Source organism: Talpa occidentalis, unplaced genomic scaffold (genome assembly GCF_014898055.3).
Source record: "Talpa occidentalis isolate TD23 unplaced genomic scaffold, MPIMG_talOcc4v2.1 talOcc4.3, whole genome shotgun sequence".
NCBI classification, from domain to species: domain Eukaryota; kingdom Metazoa; phylum Chordata; class Mammalia; order Eulipotyphla; family Talpidae; genus Talpa; species Talpa occidentalis.
Window position 1 is genome coordinate 19,694,207 of NW_023603184.1, and position 20,938 is coordinate 19,715,144.

Consider the following 20,938-nt stretch of genomic DNA (forward strand, 5'->3'; position numbering starts at 1 on the left):
TGACTAGATGGTTTCCAACTGATTCAAAGAGATCTAAATAAATGAAAAATTACCAAAGCTTTATCAAAAACATTCTGGAATTTCTCGACATTTTTAAAATAGTGGTGAGAAATGCAATTCAAATTCTAGTATTTAGGGAGCTATGATCTTTAATTAAGCAAAGCAACCAAAAAATTGTATCTACCACTGCTTTTCACCATTGATATTTGCAAACATCAATATGGTGGAAAGTGATGTAGTATTACTATGAACATAGAATTGACCTCGTGGACCCTGAAGGAGATCTGCAGCCCATATGTTGAGAACCTCTGCTCCAGGACAAACAATTGTAAAAACCTGAATTCAAATGTGCACCTCTCTCATACTAACCCCTGAATTCTTAATTTCAGTGCCATGCTAACTTCATACCCTTGCCTGTCCAACTTGGATCTCATAATTTATCATTTCAACTGCTCTTTGCCAATATCCTTCTCTTCATTGCACCTTGTTCTTTGCCACTTCACTCTGAAATGAACATAATTCCCATTTGGAAACTAAGCATTACCCCCCGCTACTCCTGCCCCCCAAAATGAAATAAGATGTCCCTATGAATGTGTGGTTTTAATCTCACAAATGCCTTCCACATCTGTTTGAGATTATTCTACACCTTTAGCCACTGAATACAGACAAGGGGTCGGGTGCCATCTACATGGAAGGCAGATTCTAAATGCACACAGAGCAGGTATTTAGGCAGCCTCATTTTCACCTGCCCTAGGTGGCAGTAAAGACACTAGCAAATGCTTCAGAGGAAGAGGGCTGCCAAACACACAGAGGCATTTTAAGCACTGCATCTGGGCTATTTTTAATTAAGAAAAAAGGTACATTTTTGGTTTTTCTCTACTGATGCTTAAACTATTTTTTCCTTAGTGTTTGACCGTTCAAAAATGTTATCTCAGGCATGATTTCTTAATCATAGTCCCAGATTGATGTTGTGCCTTTTAATAAGAGGCAAGAAGTTAGAATTTGAACCCAGGGTGTTTGACTTCAACTTAAAATTTTTGACAAGACTCCAAGATACAAAATAAAACTGCATGGCTTTGTTAGATCTCTTTGAAAAATTGAGATGTTTGCATTCAGAAAGGCATTTCAGTGTTGAGTTTATCAGCAGAGCTAAGGGTTGATTTCATTCTAAAACGGGGCTCAGTCTTTTGGGGCATATGTCTGCCTCTAGTTAAGATGCTTGTCCAAAGTTGCTCCTGAAGGAATGAGAAGAAGCCTCTCCTAACACTCTGCTATCATTATTTTTACACCTAAAGCAAATCTCCAGCAAAAATTTCCATTTCTCTCTGTTACCCACAACTAGCGACTTCACGCATTCTTCCCTGATCTATAATTTTAAGTAGGAAATAACTGAAAAAGCTATGGTTCTAACTAGGTGACCTTGTTCTTCAGGGGACATTTGGTGAAGTCTAGAGATATTTTTGAAGGTCACTACTTGGGAGTCTGCAGGTTGCTACTGGCATCTAAGTGGAAGGCAAGGATACTGCTGAATATCCTACAATGCACAGGGTAGCCCCCTCCCCATCAAAAAGGGAGAATTATCTGGGATAAAATGTCATTAGTGTAGAAGTTGAGAAATCCTGCTCTAACATGTGTATTTAAATTCTAAAAAAAGAATGTGGGAGTCAGGCCCAGGATAACATTTTCTGCACCCTTACAATCCTAGCTATAAATTCCATTTGAAGCATCTCTTTCTATATAGTCAACAGTTTCTTCATGTTCTGTATTATCCTACAAACTAGCTTCTATCCCTTCAGCAAGCTGATAAACCTTTATGGGTTTCAACTTTCCAATCCATATAGTCAAAAGATTATGTTGCACAATTTCTAAGGGGCTTTTTCAGTTCTAGAATGTGACTTCTAAATACACTGTAATATTTTTAACCTTTTAGACCTAGTGATGCATAGAGAGACTTTAAACTTATTTACTGTAAGAAACACTGCTGCCTTTTTTATTGTGCTTGGTTGCATCCAATAAATGCTGTGATCAGGATCAGTGCTCTTAATGGTCAAAGAACAAAACTTTGCAGTAAGTTTTCTTTTTAGTAACACATAAAACATATCAGGAAAATGTGCAAAATTCACCCTTACTTTTCGCTGTATTCAAACCGACTTGCACAAGGGCCATATTTATATTCATAGACAAAACGTGGGATATAATCTGATGTAATGGCAATTACAAATGCATTGGTGATCACAGCCAAAATACCAATTCCTTCAAGAATTCCATACCAGATACCTAGTAGGAGAAAAATTGAAGATCAAAATAAGTCAGAAAGAAAAAGAAAAATACTGGATGGTCTCTCAAAGCAGGAATTTAGAAAACCTAAATAAGGGACCAGGAAAAAGACTAATTAATACAAACTAAATATCAAAATCAACAAGCAACTATAAACAGAGACACACTAAGGGGAGGGGAGGAAGAGGGATAAAGGTCAAAATAAGGGGGTGGGAATTGTATGGGGAATATAACCAAAATGAAAATGCATACATTGTGCAAAAATGAAAAATGATGTAAGAATTATATAAAATAAAATATTAGAAAATAAAAAAATAAGGAAAAAAGATCAAAGAAAGTAAATAAAATATAAAAATTTAAGCTGTTAAGTGAATATTTTAGAAATTTTCTTTTTTGAAAAATGTACTTATTTTAGATCCACACTTATGTCCATAATTTACTTTCTTAGTACAATGTCTCACTACAGCACAGCTACTGAATAGACTTCCACAGAGGAAGGTAGACTCCATCCTGGAGATCTTAAAATTACAATGTCATTAGGAATCAGCTCATGCTGGTAATGAGACATGGAATGTTTGCCTAAGATATTTCAAAGCCTAATGTTGAGAACTTACTGAGGTGATAAAAACAATCTTTACGTTCTATATCATCATGTAAGCACTGGAATATCTGCATTCACTATTGGTTTGCCTTTGTCTTTGCCAAATACTTTTTTTTGAGATAAAAACACAAAATAAATAAAACTAGTTTGCTGTCAAGACTTGGAAGAAGATCAACCTGTAATCATATACACATACAAAAGAGTTTTACTACTGATTATCATCCAGACTTCAAATGGGATTACATTTATTATATTTAGTCTTAAAAATGTTAATTAAAAAAAAAGTCCTGGAAAGAAATACTCAAAAATGCCAGAAGTACCAAAGGTCACTGGCTAGCATGGTTACTTTCTCCTCCCTCCCCACCTACCTTCCTTGTTTTTTACATTCTTTATAATGTGGCCACATTTATAATGTGGCTATAATGTGAAAAATAAAATTAAATAGAAGCTTTAGGTTTTAATATTTAACATTTACCTGGTTGGGGAGATTATAAGAGAAGAAATCAGAATTGATAAGAAAATAATATTTGGGCACATCAAAATTTAATATTTATTTTTACAAAAGTAATGTTACTCAGCCAAAATGACGACGACTACTTGTAATAAAATATTTGCTTCACAAAACACACAAAGGACTATTTTGCCTAAAATACAAAATGGAGTTGCTGAGGAAATGGATCCACATTCACTAATAGTGAGAGTAGAAAATGGCACATTTTTGCAGACCATTTATCAAGATCTTTATTGCATGTGCTCTTTGACACAGGAGTTTCATTCTAGGAATAAACCCTGAGAAAATAGTCAAAGTATATATGAAGCTGTTCACCTTGTTCATAGCAAAGGGCTGAATTAATAATCTAAAATCTCCACTTAAGGGACTGCTTTGAAAATGCATAAAAACATAATAGAAATCTGTGCAGCAGTAATAACGAATGGAAAGTTACAAACAAGTTTTGAAGCAGCATGTTTATTTTTTTTTAAATTATTTAATTTTATACAAGAACTGGGGTACAGGCCAAAGGTGCGGGAGGGTGAGAAGATTCACCAGAGACAGAGTGGGGAGCAGAACAGGCAGATGGACCGAAAGTACTGCTGAGGGAAGCAGTGGGCAAGACAGGAGAGGTCTGCCGCACCATGTAGGAATCTCCCTCCCTGGCCAGCCGGGAATCAAACCCATGATGCAGAGGCTGCAGACAGCTTCACAGTGCTGTGCTCAACCTGCTGCGCCACAGCCACCGGGGAGGCCCAAAGAAGCAGCATGTTTAAAGTGCACTTACTCATTAGTGTGCATTTTATTCTTTGGTTGAGTAAAACTGCTCAGTTTTATTATGGTTGGGAGGGAGTCCCCAGAAATAGAAAAACACATGGTGCTAAGTAAAATCAAGCCACTTCTTAATGACAGCAATGCAAAAACCATTTAATTTCTGAAACTCACCTGTGTCAGTTTTTGGAACTTACCTATATCAGTGGCTCGGGCTGGCAGAGGCCTGCGCCACTGGGTGACAAATTTGTATGCATCCAGCCTAATCTCAATGATGTTGTTTAACAAAGCCAAAAGGGGAGCCAGAGGAAAAGCCGCAACAAAGATGGTGGTAAAACCAAACTGCAAAACTATAAAGGGAAAGCATTAGAAAATCAGTGATGTAAACATCTTATTAGTAATAGAAACACTATCATCTATTGCATGTAATATTAGGTGTATATTAGACAATATTAGACAAAGTGTATATAGTATTAGGTGTATATAATACACCTATATAATATTAGGTGTATAATATCCGAGTGTAATATTAGGTGCGTCACATAAATTACCATTCATCCTTTCAACATCTCTGCAAGGTAAACATGTTTATTCCATTTTATAGTTGAGAAAACTATAGTTCCTATTTGTTAAGTTCACTTCTAAAGGGTAGATAGCCAGAAAGCTTTTAACATTTACATTTAAACTCAGATCTCGATGGATTGAAAGCCTATGTTCTTTCCACCATGCAGCATGAAGAAAGAATAAATAAAATACAAGAAGTCAGAGGAAGACTTGGGAAAAAAAATGCTTGGCACAAGAAGGGACCTAATTTGGTTTTCTTTTTTTCAAAGACTAGAAAAGTGAAGTTCAGAGAAAAAGCTAATGTTAAGACAGCACTCAATGGTTTTAATAGTTGGAATGGGAATTCTTTCTTTTTTTATGTTTCACACACTTTGATTTTTTAATTTTTTTTTGTTTTGCATTTTTTAAAATTTTATAACCCAAATGCCCAAAAATAGATGACTGGATCAAGAAGAGGTGGTACATATACACAATAGATATTACTCAGCCATCAAAAAAGATAAACTCATGCAATTTGCAGCAACATGGATGGAGTTGGCAGGGATCATGCTCAGTGAAATAAGCCAGAAAGAAAAAGAAAAGTACTGGGAACTCTTCTTAATATAGATAAGTTTCTTGAAAAAGCTGAGGTTCAGACTAGGTCTGTGCAAAGGTTTATTATGAAAAGGAATATTGTCTTGTTTGGGTGGGATGGTACATTTCTTAACATAGCATTTGATTCTGCTTCCCATGACAAGACAAGGAGGGTAGCTTTTGAGCAAATATTTTAAACTATGAGAACCCTTACTTTGAATAAATATTATGGTGGCCAGAGGACAAAATGTGTGCAAATGTGTGCACCTTCTAGAATGTGCTTTGGTATCTTCTCTAGCTCTGTTGAGGTAAAGGCACAGATATGTTTTGATAGAGTTTAGAAAAGAGGGGAATGATTTTCTCTTTTGAACTAAAGCCCGCATGAAGTAGAAAAATAATATCAAGAATGACAACTCTGCAGAAAGTTCTTTCCTTACCCATTTCTAAGTACTCATCCATCAGTCCATGAATATTCATGGGCTGCAGATTCCAATCATTTTCCCACTGAGGTATGGAGGCATCTTGTACTCCCCGCTTGATTTTATGTCGTGACCACCAGTTCTGGATCAACCTACATTCAAAACAGACAAAGAACTTTTGAGCTCTATTTTAGGAATGATGGACAATTTATAGTGCATGTAGAAAAGAGAAACACCAACTATACTTGGGACTGCACTAAGCATTCCTGAGAGCTGGAGATATTTGCATGGTCTCACCTTCCAAGATTAGCACCAGAAAAAAGGATTCAGTCTTCCAGAACTCTCCCAGATCCTGTAAACATCTACATATTTATCCAGAAATTGATCTCCTTATATACTTAAATGCTTCCTGATATTGATTAAATATACATTTTTATGATTCTTTCCATCAACCCCAACTATAAAAATACTTAACCACTAATGTTGCCTTTTGATTGGCTATAGGTCCTTCACTGCTCATCATCCTTATCTTCTGGGCTGTGTTCTCTAAATATGGGTAAAATCAAACTCCACATTAAGTAACTGAGCCTTTGATGGGGTTTCAAGATATGTAGATTCTAGTCTCCAACACGCAATGTACTAGCTATGTGACTTTTAGCCAAGTGACTTCACCTGCCTGAGTTTATAGATCAAAAGGTTTGAGTATTAGAGATTACACTATGTTACTTCTGTGGACAATAATTTATAGCCATTCATCTGCATTGAAGTCAAGTTCTCAGACTTGGAAAGGAAATAACAATACTCTTTCCATAGCACAGGGGTAGTCTTGAAATTATGTGACTCAGAAATATTCTAGTATACTATACTATACTCCAAGTCATGAATTATCTTAAGATTTAGATGCAAATCTAAATCTTGTCTTGATGACAAACCTCTGCTACTTATATTATCAATGAACTAACCAGTTAATTTCCCTTGTTCAAAAATAGTCATGCTTGTTAACCTTGATTAAGTTCTATAACAGATTTAAACATTTCTATAGTAAATTGTTTTAAATACACTGTATTTGGAAAGATAATATATTTTAATACACATAAAGGGGGCTTTCAGTTTCCTTCTATATTAACATTTCACAATTAAAACTTACCTAAAATTATAAAATTAGAATGCTATTGTTTTGATATCATCACAATCAATTTGATTCTAAGGACTTTTTTTTTTTTTTTTTTTTGGTGTTGACAGAGTATAAAACTTCCACAACCAAGGATTTTATCTTTGTTTTATTCTTTCTTTTATGCATTGGGGTGGGGAATGAACATGCTTTATTAAACAACAAACTTGGTCTTCTGGTAGTCAAAAGAAACCAGAAAGTTATTTTTAGCCTGAAGAACTTATACTGTCAATGTTTTAGGTTTAGCAACAAATACCTTGGTATGTTGAATTCTTGGTATGTTGAATAGAGTACCAGTTACTCTAAAGCCATTTTCAGCCATTATTTCTTTTAATCTTCATAGCTATTCTTGAGGTAGAGCTGTTGATTCTTTCTCAGAGATACAGAAATTGAAGCTCAGACAGATTTATTACCTTGCACAAGGTCACATATTTACTAAGGAGCAGAGTTGGAACAGAACTTTTATCTGTCTGATTACTAACCCCAAATTCTTAAGAACTATCCACACTACCTCTTTCTTCTTTGGAACTATATATAAAGGAAGTTTTAAATACAGTGCTCACGGGTATCCCAGTTCCATGAAGTTATTCCATATTTGCTTCAAAAACATGATAACTCCCATCTGGAGGCAGAGGTCTATCAAACAGCCACTAGGATGACACTACAATAGAACAGTAAGAGTAATAATGACCTGTCTCTTCCCAGTTAGTTTAAACATTCCTACAAATTGTACCGTAAAATCTAAAGCCAGGCCACACAATCTCAAGGCATAAAGAAAATAAAAACAAGAAAGAAAGTATAGATGAGGTCACTTGTTATGGAAGTTTTCATTAATTATACAAATTAATATTTACTTTAATGAATATTTACTATCCACTAAGCTCTTCATTAAGCATTATCACATAAAATAAATACTCTGGGATTTTTATATAACTCTTGAAAATCAGGAGACAGAAAATGTTTAATTCTACGGCAAAATGTTTACAATATGTTCTTTTAAAATAAACCTTTTATAGATTTATAGAAAATTTGCAGATTGTGCATAGTACCTCTATGGTCCCTCAATTCCTGCATAGTCCCTTCTGCTAACAAGGTATATTTGTCAAAAGCAGGAGAGAGACAGCTGCACATTGCTATTAACTGAACTGCAGGCATTATTTAGGTTTCGCCAGTTTTTCAATTAATATCCTCATTCTGCTCCAGGACCCAGCCTAGAATATTATATTTACTTGTTAGTGTCCATAGACTCTTCTGGTCTGTATAGTTTCTCAATTCTCATATTCTTGACACTTTTGAGGACTGCTTGACAGGTATCCTGTGCAAAATACTGCAATATGTTTGTCTGATGTTTTCACATGTTTAGAGTGGGGTTTTGTGTTTGGGGAATGGAATTGGAAAGGTGACGTGTCATTCTCATCACAGCCCATCAAGGACTACACAGCATTACCAGTGATAATAACCTTCATCACTTGGTTGCCATAGAGTTTACCAATATTTCCACTGTAAAATTGCTCATTTTTATCTTTCCTTAGAAGTGAGTCACTAAGTCTAGCCCACTCTCAAGGTGAGGTGTAGGTGTTAAGCTCTATTTTCTTGATTGGGAAAGCATGCCATGAAATATTTTGTCAGAATGATCCCAATTTTGTCTTCCTGTGTTGCTGTTTTTTTTCCCTAGATTTTTTTTTTTAAAAAGCATTAGAAGCATTAGAAGCCCACATAGACAAAAATGTTATTATAATAAAAATTGTAATCAATGTGTTTTGCTTGAAAACTTTGTACTATGGAAGTTGTGTGGGTAGGGAAGCATGGGTCTGTCTCTTTAGAAATGGGTTCATGTCCTGCTCATAAGGATGACAGTGTCTGTGGCTTTGATCCACTGTTTCTATTTTTATCAAATTGGTACCAGCGCAATTTCAAAGGAAACAAAAAATTAGGACATGAAGAACTTTTCAGGTTCCAGCCCAGTAACTTAAAATTTCTTAATCTGATCCAGACAGAGGATTTGCCAGTGGGAATTCTTATTGTGCAGAGAAGACTCATTCTTCCATCCAAGCATGCCCTTTATTTCCAGGATAAATTTAGAAACCCCTGAACTCTGCCATAGCTATAGGATAAATGAGTTAGGTAGAATGTCTGAGGCTCAATCATTGTTAGTCTACAGAGGCACATCACAGAGCACAGCTATGGATCACACCTACAAGCTCAAACACTTCATTTTGATAGAGAGAAACAGAGGTAAATTGACTTGCAATATGCAATATTGCAATATTAATTGGTGGTGTGGATGTGAAAGTCTTGGTCTCCTACACCCTATCCATTGCTCTTTTACATAATGCTAAGGATGGTCTCTCCTTACCAAATATGTTTGTTGATTTGAAGGGCTGGTTTAGAACAACCATATTATTATGTGGGAAGGAAAAAATAAGACAATCATAGAACCATTTAATTTGATCATTCCCCATAATGATAGGCTAAAATGTAGAGGTTGGATAATAGGCCACCCATAATACTTTTTGAGATTGAGTCTTGATGAATTTGTAATTTATAGGGTAGAGAAAGAGATTGCATAGGCTTTTTTTTTAAATAAAGGTTTTCCCCCTTCATATAATGATTTCCATGAACCACAATCCAATCCTTTAATCCTGTAAAATTCATTAGGTAAAAAAGAGCTCATACTTAAAATGAGAAAAAGAGCATGGTTCAGTGCACAGGTTTTCATTCTCATTGTACTACTCAAAATTATATGGTCATGGACAACCCAATGGTGGTTATCTTCACATATAGACTTCCCTCCATATACCATGGGTTTTTGTATCCTTGGCTTCAACTAACCACTGACCGAAAATATGTATTATGTAGTTAGGCCTACGTTGGTTGTCTGTACTGAACATGAGCAGACATTTTTATTCTTGCTATTATATCCTAAACAATACAGTATAATAACTATTTATACAACAGTTACACTGCATTAGTTATTATGACTAATCTTGAGATGATTTAAATTATATGGGAGGATGTGTATACATTACATGCAAACACTGCACCAATCTATATAAGGGATATGAACATCCTCAGATTTTGGTATAGGGATGTTTCCTTGAAACCAATTTTCCCACAGGTACTGGGGATAATTGCATTTTTCTTCATTTTCTCATTTGCTCCTCTTGTGAACCTGGTGGGATTGTTATTGGTATCCTTTTTTGTTAGATGATGAAGCTAAATAGTAGATAGGGTTATCCAGACTCTACTACCCATATTTCTTTCACTTCATCTATTTTATCAGGTTTATTTTACAACCACCATGAAGATATTGCCTCACACATATGAGAATATCCTATCTCACAAAGGCCAGAAACAAATGCTGATGAGATGTGGAGAAGAAGGTAACCTATTACACTGTTGGTGGGAAAGGAGACTGTTCAGACTTTATGGGAAACAGTATGGAAGCTTCTCAAAATATTAAAAAAATAGATCTACCATGCTACTCAGCAATTCTACTCCAAAAGATATCTACCTGCAAAATGCAGAATCACTAATATGATTGGATATATGCACTCCTATGTTTACTGCAGCACATTTACAATAGCCAAATTATGGAAACAACTTAAATACTAATTGACAGAGCAGTGGATTAAGATGCATATATAAACAATGCAATGCTATTCAGCTTTAAATAAAGATGAAATCTTGTCATATGACACAGCACGGCTGGAACTGGAGGGGATTATACTAAGCAAAACAAGTCAGAAGGGGAAAGACAAATAACCAGATGACTGCACTCATATGTAGAATAGAAACAAAACAATACAAAGAAAAAGAACAGACTAAAACAAAAACAGTTGAAATCTGTCTGTAGAATTCAGGCTACCAGAGTGCGAGTGTGTGGGTGGGATAGAGAGGACAGTGTGGAAGAGGGTCAATGGACTATAGTGGAGGACTATGGGTGCTTTGGTGGTGGGTGTGGTATGGCAACATTCATTTGAAAAAGTATGGACTTATATGCTAAATCACATATGGTGTTGTAAACTAATTTTACCTCACTAAATAATACAATTTAAAACAATTATTTTCTTAAACCCACAGATTTATGATCAACTAATCTTTGACAAAGGAGCAAAGACTATGCATTGGAGCAAAGAAAGTTTGTTCAATAAATGGTGCTGGGAAAACTGGGTCGCTACATGCAAAAGAATGAAGCTTGACCACTACCTCACACCATACACAAAAATCAACTCAAAATGGATTAAAGAACTAGACATAAGACCTGAAACCATAAAATACATAGAAGGAAATATAGGCGAAACACTATGTGATATTCACATCAAAGACATCTTTACAGACACATCACCCAAAGCAGTGATAGTGAAGGCAAAGATAAACAGCTGGGACTACATCAAATTAAAGAGCTTCTGCACAGCAAAAGACAATAACAAAAACAAAGAGAAACCCCACCAACTGGGAGAACATTTTTGCACACAACACTAATGATAAAGGACTGATAACAAAAATCTGCAAAGAGCTGATGAGACTCAACAACAACAAAGAAAATAATCCAGTCAAAAAATGGGCAGAAGAGCTAAAAAGAAACTTCTCTGAAGAGGAAATGCAAATGGCCAACAGGCATATGAAAAAATGTTCACCATCACTTGTCATCAGGGAAATGCAAATCAAAACTACCATGAGATACCATCTCACACCAGTGAGAATGGCACATATTAATAAAACTAGCAACAACAAATGTTGGCGAGGGTGTGGAGAAAAGGAACTCTTCTGCACTGTTGGTGGGAGTGCAAACTGGTCCAACCACTATGGAGAGCTGTGTGGAGATTTCTGGACCTACTAAATATAGAACTTCCATATGATCCAGCAATTCCACTCCTAGGTATTTACCCAAAGGACACAGAAACATCAGTTCCAAAGAACACCTGCACCCCTGTTTATAGCAGCACTATTTACAATAGCTAAGCTTTGGAAACAGCCCAAATGCCCAAAAATAGATGACCAGATCAAGAAGATGTGGTACATATATACCATGGAATATTACTCAGCATTCAAAAAAGATAAACACATGCAATTTGTAGCAACATGGATGGTGCTGGTAGGGATCATGCTCAGCGAAATAAGCCAGAAAGAAAAAGAAATATACCGGATGGTCTCACTCATAGCAGGAATCTAGAAAACTTAAATAAGGGACCAGGAAAATGAATAACTATAAGAAAGTGAAAATCAAAATCAACAAAAAACTATGAACCAGAGATACTTTTTGGGGGGTGGGGGGCGGGAGGGGAGGGATTGGGGTCAGTATGGGGGGTTGCAATTGTTGTATGGGGAATATAAAAATAAAATTTATTATTTAAAAAAAATAAAATAAAATAATTATTTTCTACTATGGTCTCAATTGTGCCTTTATACTATCCTTATGGTGGCTGAAAAACAGTATTGAGAGCTCAGATTCTGAAGCTAGACTGGATTAAATAGAAATCAATTTGATAACGTCATCAATTTATAAATATCTTAGAATTGTAGGCAAATTACATAATTTCTCTAGGTCTCAGTTTCCTCTTCTGCAAAATAGGTGTAATAATAGAATTTCATTAGGATTTAATGCATTAACATATGAGGAACACTTAGAAACAATTGCTGGAATGTACTGGCAAATAGTACATACTCATTAAATATTAGCAATTACTTTTATGTAGATTTACATAAAATACTATACAAAATCATATGAGGGAAGTCCAATATAGCTAGTTCATAAATGTTCTATATAAAATGGCAGTACTTTTTTCTCTCTTTATAATGATTACCATTTCTTGTGCCAGGGATTTGCATGCAAGAGCTAATTTTATCCACCTGTCACTGAGATAGTTATTCTTATCACAAGTTTACAAAAGAAGAAACTGAGATTTAGAGATTAAGATCATACAGTTAGGTGGGGCAGAATTAGAATGTAGACTCTCAGACTCCAAAGAAAATATTTACTACATTTCATGTTTTGTTTTCTTTTCTTTAAGACTATTATTGCCAAAGAAAGGAAAGAGACCTATTTGCATAACTTACATTACCCAACAGCATTCTGGAATATGTTTCAATAAATGCTTATTTGCATGACTGAATTTAAAGTGTCAATTACGATCTTCCATTATGTATACTTTTTGCATCTACACTGCAAGGATTTCTAGGGTCTATCACAAACTCACATTTTTCATTTCACTGACTTTTTTTCCAAAATAAACAATGACTTGTTGCACAGTAATGGCCACTGTCCATGTCATATATATTGCAGAAAATGTCTAGGATGGCTAAAGATTATGTTTCTTGATATCAGTATTATAAGTAATTCTTTGAGATTCTCCAAGAGAAATCATGATTTCCAATAATTTCATAAGTAAGCATAATATGCAGTCAAAAGTATTGATGATAACTGCGTCTAAAAAGACATCAATATGCTGATCTATCTGCCTATAACCACTCTGTTTCCCATGTTATTCGTACTAACTCCAGTTGGGCACTCCTGGAAAAAGAAATCATTGAGTCCCAAATTGGGTGGATAAAAAATTCTGCAGCAGGTATAATCCTAATTCTGAACCCTGAGAGAAAACTGCAAGTTTGATTTGGGATTTCCCAGAAGTCTGAGATATGAAAGGCCTTAATCTGCTTTTGGCTAATAGAAAATACCCACGTAGTTGAAGAGTCAGAGGACTGGAAATACCAGGTACAAGTTATAGAACACCCCCAACAGTTATAGAGCAGCTCCAACAATGCCTGAGCAGTCATTGTGCTGTGTTATGTAAATTATCTCTTAGTTAAAACAGCTTTGCAACCTAAGGATTACCACTGCCAGTTTATAGATGAAGAGACAGATATTCAGAGAGGTTAACAAAGGGGAAAATAATAAGTAGAAAGATATGCTTTGGAGTCTTGGTTTCTATCATGTAATGCATATGTTCTCTGGAAGTTTTAAGCTTTCTCTATGTATCTCAGTCAAGTTCTAGAAAAATCTGGGGTGACAACTCTTGAGTTTTGGCTAACATTTTAGAAAGAGACTGGAAATATATCTATCCTCAGATTTTAACAGGGAATCTTTTCTAAGCCTTTATCTAAATTGTGACCTTCTACCAATGCCACCATGTATTAAATTACATATTAGAATAGATACAAGTTTGAACTAGAGTAAGACAAAACAATCTGACCAATGAAATTTACGGGAGTCCTAAATAAACATGATAACATGGTAAATTTAGAATCTCATTTTGACAAGTGAAAAATAATGTTTTTATTAAATATGTGACTGCCAATTTGAGGGACATTCTTGACTACTCTTTAATACCAAAATAAACTTCCAAATGAGCCAAAAAAATAAATATTAGAAAAATAATATTAGTAAATATAAGTGTGAGGATTTTTTTTTTTAATTTCCAGAATGGAGAATACAATTTTGGCATTATAAAAATCTGCCAAACAATTAACAATAGTGATATTTTGATTAGAAAATGCTGTAGTTTTGTAAAAAAAGTATCAAAACAAAACTTAAAGATACACAAGAAAATGGGAAACATCTGCTTCAAATTTGAAAGATTAGAGTCTAATTTTATAAATATATAAAATAACTGTAGAAAACATGTCTAACTATTATGAGCAGAAACAGAACACACACCATAATATAAAATGTACAATGACCTTATGAAAAATATTTTTCATCTCAAGTGTAGTTAGCGAAATTGAAAACAAAAGGAGTCTTTTTGACATTATACTGGTAAAAATTAAAAAACATTTCTGTGGTAGCATAAATAGGGGCTAGCATTTTTGTCAGTCTCAGTGAAAACATACAATATGCTTACCTTATGTTTTATTATTACCACTCCTAGACATTTTGTTCCATGACATTCATTCATACGATAAATCAACAAAAATATGTGAGTCTGAGAAGGTCTATTTTTTTTATAAATTGGTATTTCAATGAGATTTTGTGTGACTAAAGTTTCCCTGCTTAAAAGGAAACCGCATATATTTGAAGGAGAACGATAATGACATAAATTTTACTCAAATGTGGAATACAAAGAAACAAAACAAAGGAGCTGACAAAACAATCCAAACAAACCACAGAAATCTGACTGCACAATTGAGTCTACAAGGAAGGGAAGGAGAGTGGGGAGTGGGTCCAGTGGTCTGTGGTGGAGGGTTATGGGTACTATAGTGGTCAGTCAAGTTGTGGTATGGCAACATTCATCTGAAAAAGTGTGAACCTAAATCATATACAGTGTTGTAAATCAATGTGACCTCAATTAAAAATAAGTTAAAAATTGAAAACCCATGATATACATATATAATAAAAATTCTGAAGAGGAAAATTCCTGAAATAAAATTCCAGACTTTTGAATGGGGGATGAAGGGACAACAGAATATTAAAGAAAGTTATGGTCAGGATCTTAGTGTTTAATCTCTAAGTTCACTAAGTTTTATCGGTAAGATGTAGCCCTTTCATTTCTAAACCAACAGGAAATCTTCTCTGCCAAAAATATTTCTTCAACATGCATGATATTCCCTGTACCCACCTAGTCTCTCTCTCTTCCACCCATTTCCTCCCACAATATTTGACTCATATTCATGCCCTTTCCATACCCACCCTTACAAGGTTACTTACTTCCTCCAGTCTCCACCGGTTAAAAAGTTTATTGTAATTTCCTGGGTGACCTACAAATCTGTAAAAAGTCATTTTAATTCATTAGCATTTATGTGGGGTTGACTGAAGAGCATCTACTAATGCTTCACAACAAATCCAAGTGTGGGTAGATATAAATGTTCACTGGTGCAATTTGTCCCCAAATTATTGACTTGTGCCATGCTTACACATCAAAGTACCTGACTTCAAAAGGAAAAAGTGATGTGTGCAGTCAGTACCAATGGGTTGAGAAGGTACAAGTCAAATCAACTGAACAAAACACTCCACTTTCATCTGTAGAATTTTAGTGTTCGTTGACCTAGTTAGTGAATATTTTAATAAGCCCCTAAATTACTTGGTTTACAATGTGTCTAGCTTCAGTATGTTTCCATGGCACTGGCTAGAGTTAAGCATATGGCAAACCAGAACATTATTCTAATGTGCTTTCTTTTGATATTTTGCAATAATGGTTGGGAAAAACTGTTAACACTAGGAGGAAGAGGTTTCTACAGTAAGAAGCTGTCACCTAGGATTACACAAAAGGAAATTGTCTTATATAACAAAACTATTACTGATGATTAAATAGTCATAATTCAACCCAAATGGTACTAGGTTTTAATTTTTTATACCAACCCTAGTTGGTAGTGGCAGTCGGAAACACTGTATTAATAAGTCTTAACTGACAAAACATATGAAGACTGATTAGCACAGTATCCCAAGGCAGGGAGCAACAATTTGCCATCTCTGCTAACAAACTGGCAATGGAACTTTTTATAATCCTTTTCACTCTGAAAAGATGCATACATATGACTTACCTCCCCAAAAAGAAAGCAATATAGAAGATAGAACTATTTAAGTTGACAAATTGGAAGAGGAACATCTTCAGGGCAAAGCTGTTTTCCCATTCAGATTCTGTTCGAGGATATTCTAAAAGGAACATAAAGTGTGTTTATACAGATGAAGTGAAGGATGAGAAACATCTATACAGAGTCAGAGGCCCCACATTCAAGTTCTGGTTTAGCCATTTACTAGCTCTATGAGCCATTCGGTGTCTCTGTGTTGTAGTGTCTGTGAGTGGTAATATCTGCTGCACAGAACTGGTAAAATGATCCCTGATAATCTTCAGACTTCCCCTACAATTATGAAAATATGATGCCTGTTATAAATATTTAAATTTTTTTTAAGGATTTTCTCTGCTATTGACATTTAGAGACAACCATAAACATTGAACAGTTCTTCACCACATTGGCTATGCCCAATATAGGACACTTAAGTTGCCTAAGTAGTTCTGTGAAGAACAAATATTTTGTGTGCAGACTGAAGTGAAATGGCAAAGAGGAAAGAAGCTTGCATCTATGAGGCGAGTGGAATTTTTATCTAAGCTACCTTGTTGGTAATCTCAGTCCATATTTTTGTAATCAATTTTTTCACCTATGAAATAAAGGATTTAGATGATTTTCAAGAACCCTGTCAACTCTCATATCTTATGGTTCTATGACCCTTGTATTTTTTTTTAAGATTTATTTATTTATGCACACAAGAGCTGGGGTACAGACCAGAGATAAGGGGGGTGAGGGATTCACTAGAGACACTGGGGAGCAGAACAGGTAGACTGACTGAAATACACTGCTGAGGGGAGCAGCAGGCGAGACAGGAAAGGTCTGCTTCGCCATGTGGATTGCTCCCTGGCCAGCTGGGGATAGAATTCGTGCTGCAGAGTCTGCAGACTGCTTCATAGTGCAGTGCTTAACCCCTTGCGCCACCAGGTAGGCCCCTATGACCCTTTTAACAAAACAAACCTTGAGAAAAAAATGTATGAAGATGGCAGCATGTATTGCAGACTTTGCTCCCACTTGGTAGCCAAATAAATGACATAAAATATATGTAAACTTCTTATACATTTTACTACAATTGAAGAATTCAAGAGAGATAGAAAATAGGTGGGATATAATAAAGGAAAATATAGGCAAAAATGTATGCATGAGCCCAATCACAGAATGAGGAAGAAATCAGTCCTGGGGATCCCAGTCCTAAAGGGCTTGCATCCCAGAATCAGGAGGATGCTGCCACTTCCACACCAGATGATGTTATATTTGCATTGTTATTTCCTCCTAAGTAGTCTGTAAATTTAGTTTGTTTACTTCTTTAACACATTAACATTATTATATTTAGAAATAAGAATGTGGGTTTAAACAAACAAACAAACAAACAAACAAACAAACCCTAGTGAGTTGATTTTGGTTTTCCACTTTTAATTCTATTGTATCATGATCCACAAATGTGTCCTACATGAATCCTACTTTGTCGCAAATAAGTTGCAATTCCATTCATGGCCAAATTACATGGATAAACATTTTCTGTGCATCAAGTATTTGAAAGAGTACTCATTTCTGTTGAACTTAAAATTTGCATGTAGCTTAAAATAAGCTTGTTAAGACATTTAAATATTATATATTCTGGCTTATACGCTGAATGTGGATATATCAATTTACTTTTATATTTCTATCATTTCTTATTTTATATATTTTTAAGACTTATGAAGAGTTATACAGTAATCATGACTATTATACTAACCTGATAGATCCTTTCTAATGATAAAATATCCTTCCAACTAAAATAAAAATTAAATTCTAGTTTCCCTAATATTAACATGGGGATAGCTGGTTTTATTGTTGCTATTTTCTTGACATGCATACTTTTATTCCTAAACTGTGCATATATAGATATTATTTTAAACAAAAATCGATATTTATATTAAATTCACATAGTCCATTTCTTATTAATGATACTGATACCACAGATACTGTGTCATTGATATTAGACAGTCACATTAAATATCAAGTAAAACCTTGATATTCTTGGTATGGAGTACAAAAAACTGTTCTGCCTCCTACTATTAATTGTGATCCATCAAATCACTTCCTGAGATTTGCTTCCATCCTGGGTATATACTTACTTTTAATGTAAATGATGGGTATAAGCAATCAGAGCTAGAGGAAATCTAAAACAATCTAGTTCGAGTGCTTTCCAGCTGAGGAAAATGTGTTTCAGATAATTAAATGACAATGAAAAAGATCATTCCCATTACTGAACACTTGGTATGTGTCACACAGCTAATCTACAACGATGAGGAAACTGAGACCAAAATAAGGAGCAGGAAAAGGTAAAAGAGAAGCAGACGGAGGGAGAAAAGAAGAAAGCGTAGAGTCCAATGCTAACAGTCACATAATCTCTAGGTGATATACTCAATCACTTCACTTCAGAGCATGAACTGGGGTCTAGTTCTTTCCTTTCCAAGGCTCTTTCTATTATTAAGTTCACTTGTACATACTTTATAAAGTACTATATGATGTTGGAGTGATTTACTCTACCCTAGTTAAGTGGACTCTGTCACATCTGAGTTTTAATTGTACCTATTAAACTTAATTATCTTAGTTTTCTTATCCATAAACTAGGGATCCTATTTTCATAGATCTAAGGTTATAATAAAACAAAATACTGAATGAGAATGTTTAATAAAGAGCCTAGCATTTGGTAAGTTTTCAATCAATAAAGGATGACTGCTTTAATTGCCCTCATATATCCCATATAGTATAATATTTTGAGAAAAATAAATATTGAGGAAAAATTCCAAAGAACTGAAAATGTAAATAAAACAATCCCAGCTAGAGAGAATGAGATGTTCTAGTTTCTAGGAAGGAGATTTTGAAACTGCATATACTGTTCCTCTCTAGTTAAGTGAGGTGGTCTAACTTCCTAGCTCAACTCTCTCATTTCTATAGACATTTACATAACTGAAATTGGCATTAAAAATGTGAAAGTACGGCCTCCCAGGTGGCGCAGCGGTTTTGTGCTGGGCTGTGAAGCTGCCTGCAGCCTCTGCAGTGCTGGTTCGATCCCTGGCCGGCCGGTGAGGGTCCCATGTGGGACCAGACCTCTCCTGCTGCGCCTGCTGCTCCCCTCAGCAGTGTACTTCGTCAGTCTGCCTGTTCTGTTCCCCGCTCGGGCTCTGGTGAATTCTCTCACACTCCCACGCTTCTGACTGTATCTAGTGCTTATATAAATAAATAATCTTTTAAAAAAAAGATTTAAGAAAAAAGTGCCAAAGTAAATCAACTACATATTGACAAGCCCATGTGTTATTTTCTTACTAAGGAAAATGGACTTACCTAAATTAGTGAGAAGGTAAGCAATTTTTTCATAAGCCTGTAATAAGAAAGAACAAATCGTGAAAATTATTCTTTTCCTTTAGAAAAGGCCATTATTTATTTAGTACACCTAAAGTATATTCTACATGAATCAAGGCTATCTGAGTGGGTGAGTAGGAGGATGGGGAGCAGAGAGGTAGTGGGCCCAGGGGACTATGGCAGACATTTGGTGGTGGGTGTGAAGGGGTAACCTAAAACTGAAAAGGTAAGTCTATTCCCCTAAGTATATATTGTAAAACAATGTTACCACTATAAAAATAATCCAATAAAAATAAAGTATAATCTATAAAATGGCAACATTTTAAATTGATCAGAAACATGTTTTAAAATTTCTTATGGAGTGATTGACATATATACATACACAAAAAATGCTTATAATACAAATGTGTAGTAAATATATGTATATAAAGACACATTTAACTTTATTATAACAGGCTGTCTTATTTCCATTTAATAAATCAAGAAAATGAACATAAAATCCACAAATCATTTAACTAGTCAATAATTGACCTGGGCTTTGGTTGCAAAATTGTATGTGCTTTTTATTACATCATAAGACTAAAAAGAACTGGGACTTCTACACTGTTGATAAGAATTTTCAAAACTATGACAAAGACAGTATGCAAATTTGCATTCTTGATTGCCATCACCATGCTGACGAGCTTCAAAGTTGGGTCACTTTTCATGCTGTGACTTGTTAACTCCAAAACCACACCATGCAGGAAGAAGCCATAATTTAAATATATCCACTGCATGGTATGATAGCAATCCTTCTGCAGAGCATGTGTGTGTGCAGTGGATATGTATTTGGAAAAGGAGAGAATGACGGAGTTCAGGGACAACTGTTGTGATCACTATATATTTTATGCATGTTGGAGAACATATAATTTTGACAGTCACCCAAATTATATGAACTTCTCTGAATCATATGTTCATTAGGTTAAAAATACCTATTAGGAATTTAAAGAGAAGCAGGTAGCATTCAAGAAACCAAATAATAGTGTACCAAACAATCATAGTCTTTTCTCACAGAACTTAAATTCCAATGACCAGAAACAAACACGTATGGAATAGAAGGAGATGAAAAACACCACTATGAGGAAAAATTAAGAAAGTGGTGAGCAGATAGAAAGTGGCAGTGGTACAAGTGATATTCCATAGAGTAGTTAGGGAAACAGCTCCCAGAGGGCAGCCTTTGTGCA

The 20,938-nt window shown here is 35.1% G+C and overlaps 1 protein-coding gene across 10 annotated transcripts in view; it reads right to left on the minus strand.

The window, feature by feature from the left end:
• Positions 1 to 20,938, minus strand: part of ANO3 (anoctamin 3) — a 391,782-nt gene that overhangs the window by 23,709 nt on the left and 347,135 nt on the right. For all 10 annotated transcript variants that reach the window (XR_008553472.1, XR_008553471.1, XM_054699326.1 and 7 more), the window contains 7 exons: positions 19,698 to 19,734; positions 16,344 to 16,455; positions 15,511 to 15,568; positions 7,430 to 7,527; positions 5,714 to 5,847; positions 4,337 to 4,489; positions 2,130 to 2,277 (listed from right to left, as the gene is read on the minus strand). Coding sequence is in view for 8 of the 10 variants with exons in the window: in XM_054699326.1 (XP_054555301.1) it covers positions 2,130 to 2,277; positions 4,337 to 4,489; positions 5,714 to 5,847; positions 7,430 to 7,527; positions 15,511 to 15,568; positions 16,344 to 16,455; positions 19,698 to 19,734 (740 nt within the window). In the remaining 2 variants the exon portion in view is untranslated. The remainder of the gene's footprint in view (positions 1 to 2,129; positions 2,278 to 4,336; positions 4,490 to 5,713; positions 5,848 to 7,429; positions 7,528 to 15,510; positions 15,569 to 16,343; positions 16,456 to 19,697; positions 19,735 to 20,938) is intronic.